At 47.6% G+C, this 10,883-nt stretch overlaps 1 protein-coding gene across 1 annotated transcript; it reads right to left on the bottom strand.

The window, feature by feature from the left end:
- Positions 1-2,305: 2,305 nt before the first annotated feature.
- fzd8a (frizzled class receptor 8a) lies at positions 2,306-5,020 on the bottom strand. The gene has a single exon (XM_003967838.3). The coding sequence runs from the start codon at positions 4,586-4,588 to the stop codon at positions 2,843-2,845; it is 1,746 nt and encodes a 581-aa protein (XP_003967887.1). The 5' UTR covers positions 4,589-5,020; the 3' UTR covers positions 2,306-2,842.
- Between the last annotated feature and the right edge of the window lie 5,863 nt (positions 5,021-10,883).

Genomic DNA, 10,883 nt, shown 5'->3' on the forward strand with positions numbered 1-10,883 from the left:
CACTCTCAGCAGCCATCACTTCCAACAGCAACCTGGATGATCAGAGTCTAAAACACGTGTGTCGGAATTCCTCAAATGTTGTCGTAAAGTGTACAGACGAGCAGCATCTCCTGACGACTAAGCATGAGTAAAAATAAAGCATAAACTCTGTCTGTCCGTGCCTTTGAAGGACCCTCTCCTGCTACTCCAGTGGAGTTTCTGAGCTCAAGAGATGGAAAAAAAGCCTTTGGTCAGTAATTACAACGTGAGAACAGCGGCCGGGCCCGGACCTGCTGTTTCAAGTGCTTGGACCTTCTGTGGAGTCACGTCGATGGGGGTGAAATGACAAAGGGTCAGAGACCATCAGGATGGTTCTGCTCTTTAACTGTAGTGCCATAATTGCCTCATTAGTTCACCCTTAAGACACTTCAATTTCAGACTGGCGTCTGGGCGGTTCAGAAGAAGGAACATGAATCGTTATTCTACTATTTTTTTCTTTAAATTAAACCTTGGCATATCCCTAAAATTACTGACATAATTCTTGTCGTGAATAACTAATATGTCTAAAAAATACTGCTCCCTCCCTAAACTCCTTTACATTAACATTACAAAAACTGAAAAAAGCTCACAACTGACTATTTTGAGACACTTTAACTTGATTTCGCATGTCTGTAAGCACTTTTATGCTGTTCACAACTCAACTCTCAGATCTTGATTGGTAAATATTTCTGACTTAATTAAAAAAAAAAATACAACTCTTAAGTTATATTGTTACAATGTGTTGAATGTGTGACCTTTGACCCTGTATAGGGTATTTTTTCCCACCTTTGCAGAGGATTGTGGGTAAGAACTGATGAATATTTCTCAGTTTTGAGTGATTTTCCTGTATAAATAAAATGTTATGACCAGAATCTTCTTTTGTCCGTGTGTGTGTGTGTGTGTGGTTGTTTGGGGGAGCTGTTGGAGGCCATGCGATGCTTCTGCCACTAGGTGGTGCTGCACATTAACCGCTAACGCAGTGAGAGTGCGCCGCAAGTCTGCGGTTTTTGTGGCAAAACCAGAATATTCAGCTAAAAGACTGCAAATATGACGGTGACTGGCAGGAAAACCGTCAGCAGAAATACTGCAACGGAATTCCAAGAGACAAGGAAGACATTTTTATCTCAAATTCACACTAATACAATCACAAGTGGAGTGTTACCAACTTCACAAAGGCACTACAACAACTTGGAGCTGTTAATGAGCTGCTTGGAAGTAAAGAAAAGAAAACCTTAAGAAGCGGCCCCTCTGATCTCTCGAAAAGGGAACCTATTTGTGACTTCAGCCCTCACTGCATGGTGTCTTTGCTGACAGAGCTGATACAAGATTTATGTGGCTGATTTGCACTCCCAGCAGCCAGTGGTGCCCTGAAAAGAAGCTGCTGGGGGTTTATATATACAGTGTGAGCACAGAGAAATAAAGCCAGAACAAAGCAGTCTGAACAAAGCAGACGATCACCATTGACCAGAAAACCAGTGCTATTTCAACACTGGCTTCCACTGTGTCATCGGATGTCAGTGCAATGGGTTAATTTGGACCAAACAGATACATTTGTAACTAGAAATTATTTAAAAAAAAAAAAAAAAACTGGATTAAGTGGCCTTAAGGTGTGAGATCATGTGAACAGACCACCTGTGGGGCTTTCATTGCTATTTCAATATCATTCATGTCAAGGCTCCTGCACTCGCTGACACAGCTTGAGCCCAAAGGAGAAGATGTTTCAATTCAAGCTTTGTGGAAAAAAAAAAAAAAGACGAAGAAACCCCAAACACAAGACACGGGGGCTCTGGCAGGTTTCAGCGCTGACAAACCCCGAAAAGCGAGGAGGGGGTTCCAAAACTGCCCTTTCAACTGCGGGACGTCCATCAAAGCATCCAAATGGGGACATTTAGGGGGAACCTTGGCACATCTGACAGACACTGCTAATACACACCACCTTTATTCCTGTTAGAAAAGAGAAAGATCAAAGTTTCCGCAGATGAAAAGGGTCTGTTCCCTGCATTTATACCGCCATTCACCTACCGTCCTTTTTTTCAAGCTACATTAAGAATTGGGCCTCGGCAGGCATGTGAAGAGGACTTAAACAATTATGGAGATGCTCCAACTCAACCCCTGCCTCTAATTACCAGCCTCTGATGGTTAAAAAAGGGGCCTTCCATCTTAGCAAGGGCCCTCCAAAGAAAAAGGAAAAAACAAGCTGCTGCGGCTGCTGTCGCCGTCCACGGAGTGGTCACAGGGAGGAACAACACGGCCTTCTGGGTAAAAACACCGCAAAGTTAGGCAGAGGAACAGATTTATCAAATATTTTATTGTCAAAATAAAATCCATATTTGTCTCCTCGCAAAAAGAGAGATCTACACTTTGTACAAAATTTACATTAGCTTATAAAGTTTTCTTCTATACACAAATGTACACGTTTTTACAGGACTTTTTATATATATAAATACATTTGAAATTACAAAAACTGACCACCCATAGAGGAAGAAAAAACACTTGGGTGCAATTAAGGCTTAATTTAAACCACCTCTGATGTGATTGAATCTGTACAGTAAAAATGCAAAATGCTCTTTGTATGAAGCTAGTTATGGGGGGAAAAGTCTACAAGTAATGCCCAGTTCACGTAGGCTCCCCCTCAAAATCTAAACAAGGAGGACTCAACCTGCGTGCGTGCGCGCGTGTATTAGTAGGGTGTGGGGAGACACCTAAGTTGCAGTCCATTACGATGCAAATTGCTTAAGACAGAGAGTGGTGGGTTATCTCCCAGACAATTAGCAGTCCTTACAAAAATGCTTTTACTGCATCCCCCCCCCCCCCCCCCCCTCATTCAAACTTGGGACAATGGCATCTGCTTGGGGCAGGACACCGAGCTGGCCGTGCCGGACCTCCACGTCAGTCCCGTGCTCACGTCGCTGTACATGGAGCCGCTGGTGCCTTTGCTGCCCCAGCAGCAGCGGGTGCAGAAAGTCCTCCAGGAGTCCACCGTCTTCCCAGACCAAATCCACACCCCCGACGTGATGCCCACCAGAAGGCACATGAAGTACTTGAGCATAAACACCGCGTAGTCCGGACTCTTGCGGTCCCGCTCCAACAAGCAGTCGGAGCAGTTGTGCGTAATCTCCCAACTCTGCCTGTTGTGCTGCTCGTAAAAGTAACAGGCCACTATGACGGTGGCTGGCACCGTGTAGAGCACCGTGAAAATACCGATTCTGATCATCAGCTTCTCCAGTTTGTCTGTTTTGGTGCCGCCTTGCTTGATGACGCTGCGGATCCGGAACAGGGACACGAATCCGGCCAGAAGAAACATCGTCCCGATGAATAAATAAATAACCAACGGAGCCAAAACAAAGCCCCGTAAGTTGTCCAAGTTCTGGTTTCCCACGTAGCAGATCCCGGCCACAGAGTCGCCGTCCACGGAACTTAGTGCCAGAACCGCGATGGACTTCATGCTGGGAATGAGCCAGGCGGCCAAGTGGAAGTACTGGGAGTAACTGGCGATTGCCTCGTTGCCCCATTTCATGCCAGCGGCGAGGAACCAGGTCAGAGACAGGATGACCCACCAGATGGAGCTGGCCATGCCGAAAAAGTAGATGAGGAGGAAGACCACGGTGCACAGCGCGGGGCCGGTGGTGTCGTAGTGGATGTGCTCCACGTCGAACTCGCGGCTGCACGCCACTTTCTCGTGGCCGGCGATGAGTCTGACGATGTAGCCGATGGACACGAACATGTAGCAGGCTGACAGGAAGATGATGGGTCTCTCCGGGTACTTGAAGCGCTCCATGTCGATCAGGAACGTGGCGACAGTAGCAAAAGTGGACACAAAGCACAACACAGACCAAAGTCCGATCCAGAACGCCGTGAAGGCGCGTTCGTCGTGCGTAAAATAGGGATTGTGGCACGGCATGGCGCAGTTATTAATCTGACCCGTCTTTACGCGGTTGTAGAGCGGGTGGCGGTCCGTGTTCACGGGCACCATGGGTTCCAAACACTTGCACCCCGGCTCACACGGAGCGGACGGCGGCTTGTACTTCCCAGGTGAGCCGGTCCGGGTTGGCTTGTTCTTAGGTACGTTGTGACCCTTACCGGGGTAGTTGGTGGGTTTAGAGAGGACGGGGGACACCGTGGTGGAGTCGGTTCTGTTGTAGTCCATGCAGAGGGTGTCGGGGTTGCCCTGCACCGGCAGCAGGTCACATCTCATCCGGTCTGGCCAGGGGAAGCCGTACTGCCTCATGAGAGGCGCACAGCCGGCGCGGGCTCTCTCGCACACGCTCCGGCACGGCGGCAGGGGCTTTTTATAGTCCTCCAGGCAAATCGGGGTGTACATGCTGCACAGGAAAAACTTTAGGTCCGGCGAACACTGGATCTCGACCAGAGGCCAGAACTGGTGCACCTCCAGTCCCGCTTCGTCCTGCGTGTCATGGTTGAACTGGTTGGGCATGTAGGTGTAGTTGTAGCCGATCCCCTTGCACAGTGGCACGGCTATCTCCTGACAGGTGATCTCCTTGGCCGTGGTGCAGCTTGATCGGGGAAGCAGAGCGAGCGACAGGCTCAGGTAAATCCCAAACAGGTCCATTCCGCCGGCGCGTCGCTTCCCCCCCGCGTCTGTTCCAAGAAATCCCCTCTGCCGTGCGCGTTCACCCCGAGACCCGTCAGATGTCGCGCTGCAAGCCCATCGCGCTCCTCCCGGGATGTTGCACGAAGTTGCAAGCAATGTGCAAGACGTGTTTACTTTCAGCTGAACAGGAGGAGGTGGAGGTGGAGAGAAAGCAGCCTCCAGAGCGACAAGCAGTCAAGATGGCTGAAAGGAGAATCCCCCCTTTTTTTCTGGAAACAGCGTCTCGTATCTCCACACAGTCTGATTTGGAATAAAAAATACACCCGTCCTTCCGCCTCTGATGGAGAAAAGCAGGCCTTTTTCTTTCAGCAGAACACTGTTTACATTCAGTCGGCCGGTACCACGGCTGCCACTGTTCCCATACAAATCAACGGATTGGAGAAGAATCGGTGTTCTTATATACTGCAGCGTCGAGGACACGCCCCCTAGACTGCCCCTCCAATCACAGAACGCTAGAGGCGGGGCCTGCTGCTGTCACTCATTCCCATGTTACAGAGCCGATGCACAATAAGTTCTGGCACCGTGGCACGCCGGCAGAGAACACGCGCGCTCGCCCAAATATAATTGAATTACGGATACATTGGGGCATAAATGATAAAATTCTAACTAATAAATCTGAAAATGCTTACAAATGGTCACAGAACAGTTTACTTTTACAACTTTGACAACTCTCAACAGTGTTTACGCCCCGTACGTGCGTGTTAGGGGAGAGAGCAGGTTGGTAAATTGGGCTAATCTGCGCATGATAAGGCTGCGCAGGGAGCTGTCTGTCCGTGTGAGGGCCTGCTTTATTTTCCAAATGAGGTGCTAATGTTTCGTTTAACGCCCGAATTGAGCTCCGCGGGAGGCGTAATTGCACGATCCGAAGGTCCACGCAGTTTAACGCACAAAGCCGGTGGGATTTTATTTTATTTGTGCCTTTAAACAACGTTCTCATCGATGTGGATGTCCACAGTGCCCTCTCATGTATTCACCTTGATCAGTGTTTCCCTGTACTGGATGAAATTAGGAGCAGAAACGGAACAAAAAAGTATTATTTGTTCCCCAGGTGGCATTTGGGAGGGCAGAGAGGCACATTAGGTAGGGATAGGATGATAAAATAAAAAGCAGCGAGGCAAAGTAGGAAGTATAATGTTAGTGCAATCTTGATCATCTGCAGGACAAAACAGCCACAGATTTTTAAACTGTAATGTTGTTATAACCAGAATAACCTGGGATTAGCGTAATAATACTGAAGTGCATTCCCAAGTCTTTGTTGTTGCTGGATATTTTGCCTCTGTCCTTGATTTTCTAATTGCACCAAGTTCCTTCTGACCTGTTTGACTTGTCCAGACATTGATGTAACACTTGAATCAGTGCCGTGATTACCGTTTTCGCACACACGAGCCAGTCGTGACCAGCGCCGCCTCTTTGAAACCTGCTATTTAGACACTTTGTCTTCTGCTCCCTGGATGTTTGGAGGCTAATGCGTGGGCTTACAGTGCCGAAAGGGGTGTTAAAGCAGCATAATGCATCATTGTGTGCAGAGGTCGGGGTGTGGTGCCGATGCAGCTGAAGTTTAGTGCTATTGTGTTTGGAGTGTTGCCAGGTCTTTAACATGTGAGGCGGCCGTTTTGTACCCTCGACCCTCCGGAGGAATGACTCGACCTGGAGTGAGCTGAGCATCACCAGGGCACGCATTGATGAAACGCCTCGCCTGGGTGTGAGGACGAGGAGGGAGCTCTGTTGATGGCTGTTCGCTTTTGATTAGGAAACCGGAAACATATATAACCGCCACGACTGGAGCAGAGTTTTCTCGATAACAAACCCCGGCGGTTCAGATGTATGATAACGGACACGCGGCGTAAAGGGAGTGAGGGTAAGATTGTGGTCACAGTGTGATGGAGAGAGGGCAAGAGGGGGGCATCCAGTTTGCTCTGTACAGAGATAAAGATTTACTCACAGGAAATCCTCTCATCTCCTGGGAGAAAACCAGCTCCGACGCATGAAAGAAAGACTCAAAGTTCATGGGTTTGGGCTGAAAACTCTATTCTTCCTGTCAGAGTCAAATGTGTGACTGCTCGCCAGATCCCGGACGTCACCTCTTCGGTACTGAGACAGTGATATGCTAATGCAACTTTATCTTGTAAAGGAAAGCTTAGAGGAGATTTAGCCAATCAACTGCACACAATTCCAAGAGCCTCGATGGCATTTAGCGAGCTCGCGCTAACCCGAGGCTGCTTGTTAAGACTTCATTAGCTGTGTTTGCTCGGGCCTCTTCTCCTCATAGAGGTGGAGGAGGGCTCCCTGGACTCCAGCCTCAGACCCACTATACGCACTCCATATGGGGCTTGTTTGCTCACGGCTAGCCTGGTAATCACTTTCAGGTGTAGCTGGAGGAGACAGAGTTAGGCTAAGGGGATTTCAGGCAGACCCCCCCCCCCCCCCCCCGGAAAGCCCCTTCTCCAAGCAGGGTGCTCCTGAGGTGACAGAAGACGGAGCGTGTACCCGGTGAATTAACTCACCTAGGGCCCATTACCTTAACAAACACAACCAGCCCCTCCAATCAGCCTACTGCTGGGAGGACAGGCGGCCCCCGTAAATCCTTCCTTACAGCCGCTGCCCCTCTTTGTGTGAGCAGGAAGGGCTGTTGTGTGTCTGTGTGAGTGTTTGCATGTAGTGTAAATGCTATTAACTAAGTGGGACAATTAACTCTTGTCTTGCGGCGCCAGATTTGTTCAGGAAATGGTTGTGAGGACGATTTTCATTTCCCAGAAATCCAAAGACTCATATCAGTAACGCACAGCGTCAATGACGACACAATAGAAGAGAGATAACAAGCAGGAAGTTCAGTGGACAGTGGAAAACTAAACTTATTTAGACTATCTAACCAGTCAAAAGTAATTAAAAGGATCTAATACATGAATATTTGGTAAAGCGTTACAATCCTGTTTTCTTCTTGATTGTAACAAACTGTTGTTTTGTAACAAACATATGCAAAACAGCTCAAACCCGAGTTAATCTTCAATCTCAATGGATGAATTCATCAAGTAAAGCATAAAGATGGATCTTTAAAAACAAACAACAATAACATAAAGTAACAAAAAGGAACAGATGTCTGCCGACATTTTGTAGGCAGTTGGTGGAAAAATCAAAATGTAGTAAACTTCTTCTATAAAGCTTCTCTTTATCGTTAGCAAAACTATTATTGTCCATGCAAATAACATGTGGAACAGTTTTAATCACATGTTCCCAAAACCGGTTCACTCGTCTTCGTTCGCTGACACATAATCTAAGTTCCTACCAGCAATTGTGTTGCATGATGTCAAAAACATCTGCGGAGTCAGTTTGCCTGACAATCCTGAGAAAAGGCAGATCTACTTTTCACTTACGGCGCTAATTAAAAAGCAACATTGCCTCCATAAGGAGAGCGCTGCTCCTGCAGCCAAAGAAATGACTGTCGTTGGCTGCCATCCCGCTTGTGTGTGTGTGTGTGTGTGTGCGTTGTCATGTGATTGTTTGGACTTTTCAGCCATCTGATGCCACAAGAATCTGGCCAGCCAGCAGAGGCCTGCTTTTGGCTGCTAGTGCAGGCTGCTACTTGACACCCCCAGCAGATTTATCTCCCCTCTTGATAAAACAGCACGCAACTTGTTCTCCGTGTCCACCAAGGTAAGTGAACCCACAGATTTCTCCAGCTCAGGAAGCACGCGTGCGTGTGCACACACTCACACACCCACATAATAGCAGGGGCTGATTTTTTTTAACCCCTGCATGTAACCGGAGATTGGGCCTGCGTGCCTGGAATGACACATAGACAGAAACTAAGCAGGTACACTGACCATCTGGTTCCAAAACATGGGTGGAGAACACTTGTCCTCAGGTCCCCGAAGGTGGTAATTGAATTTTTGCGCTCAGCTTCGTGCCGGTGTTGTAACGCGGCGGGATGCTGTGAACGTGTCTGTCTGTTTTTCCGGTCCAGGCTCCCACCACACGATGGGGAGGTCACAAGGTGTCTGCATCTCATTTATGCAGGCAACAAAGAGAGCAAATCCTGCTAAATAATTCATCCTGCTGGCCCTGGTTCATCTTTAGATGCACTACCTTCACCTCTGTTAACTGCCATCGGCCTGCAAATGCGTGTTTGGACGTTGCTCAGTCAGCTGGAAATCTTTCATTTTCTATTTCTGACACTTCTGCCTGATTTGAATTTCTGCTTTTTGATAATTTGGGATGCTTGTTAGCCACCTATCACTGTTGCTGTTCCTGTGAAGAACAACCTCTCAAACAACCGTCTAGTTTCACTGCATGGATCGACTAACTTTTAGTCATTGAGCTGCTGAAGCCAACAGAAAGACCCAGAAAATACGCTTTCCGCTTATGCTAAAAGTGATGCAAGTGGGTATGCTAGCGGTGTTTGAACAGCCTGAGGAAGGATGCAGGGCTGGTTCTTTCATTCTAATAGAGAATTTGCATCATCGATTGATAGCATGCTGTTTTGTAAGAATAAAATTGTAAATATTATCTAAGTTACACTGTCTTGGAATAATTAAAATTGAGACAATTGCAACCAGCTAAAATGGCAAATCTGCTGTGTCGGCTGAGTCCGAGTTTTAAACTCTGCATTTCCTTCTGTCCACAAATCTCCACAGCTTCTTACAGGCTTTGACAGCTCTCCCTGCCACTTCAGCGGAATGCGCTGCATTACCATCATGGACATCAAGAGTTGTCTCCTTCTTTTCATCTAACTCTTGGCAGGGCCGGAAATATGATCACGTTTTCCAAAAATATCAGGACTTCCCTTTAAGACATCAACATTTCCCAGCAACCCTGCGAGAACCAGGAACCCTAGATTTGGGAAGATCCTTTAAATTCCAGTGCCACCGATATGAAGAACATGCGTGGTTATTGTTTTCCCTCTTTAAGTCTGCTCTTTTCAGCGGTCTCCCTTGCTGCCTCGCTCCATCTCTGTGTGTGCCGCACTGTGAAACAGATGGCGAGGGCAAGAATGACCACCAGACAGCAGGAGGGGGAGAGCGGGAGGGGAAAAAAATGACAAGATAGCAAAGTGAGGAACCCGTATCTCAAGACAGAGAGGCAGAGAGGTAGCAGATGTGTGAAAAAAACAAAAAAAACATGTAAATGACCTTGTAGTGTTTTCAAATCCTTCTTGGCGGGCTGCGATCAAGATCCTGCCTGCTCAGAGTGGGAACATCAGAGGCTGAGCGTCGTCCCCGGTGAGCAGCCACGAACACCCTGTAATGCTCATTAGCAATCCAATTAGGACACAGTTATGAATGCAAATACAACATTATTTACAGTAGCGGTCTAACCTTCTGCGTCTTGATGAAGGGGCGCACTTTTAGGACCTGTTTGGTAACACGTGTGGGCTTCTGGGTGGGTGGTGTTTGTGTTGTCTGCACCTTGGTAGGTGGAAACGTTCCCCCAGAGGCAGACAGTTGCACGCTGACGACATCACCCGGTATTTATTTTACAAGTGACGACTCTGCAGCTATTAAACTGCGCCTCTTTCCATGAGGTTGCTGTCGCTTTTGCTGCCAACGTAGCTCGGAAGCTAGCCTGGGAAAATGGTCATCCGGACTTCCAAGAAAAGGAGGCCGCAGAGCTTTAAAGGTTCAACCAAATGAGTTTTCATTTCAAATCTTGGTTCCAATTATTTTTTCTTAATTCCACCGACGTTCCATTCTGTGAGGTAAAGTGAACTGGATCAGCGGAGACCATCCCGCAATGAGCTAAACCAGCTTGACTGATGTCCTCTCAGGCCACTTTGTATTAATATTATTATTACTGTTATCACTTATTGCATCAGGCAGGTAGGGCGAAGCATAATAACGCTTTTCAGGTGGTCTTATCAACCCCCCAAGCAGAGCGAGGATAAGTCTATCAGCCAAGGACACCACTTTTAGATTAACATCTCCAGACAATTCAAGCGTGTTTATTTGGCTGATAAGCAAATTGTGCAATCAGGGCGGATAAACAGAGCCTTTTAGCTGCATTCTTAAGAAGCTTTAACACCAGTCATGGTGTCACTCAACTTGGTTTTATCATATATGCGTAACTGCATGGTGGAATTTCTCTCTATTTCAGAAGAAACAGCCTGAACTCTGACACACCAAGACCTTTCAAATTAGGGAAGCTGAAAGCTGCACGTGCTGTTGCGTCGGGTGACTTCACCACGAGGACAGCACACAGCTCGTAGTCCTGACATGCTGACTAAGGCTGCTGAGCGTGCACTTCACATGTCACAGTGCTC

This window comes from Takifugu rubripes, chromosome 10, assembly GCF_901000725.2.
Source record: "Takifugu rubripes chromosome 10, fTakRub1.2, whole genome shotgun sequence".
NCBI classification, from domain to species: Eukaryota; Metazoa; Chordata; class Actinopteri; order Tetraodontiformes; family Tetraodontidae; genus Takifugu; species Takifugu rubripes.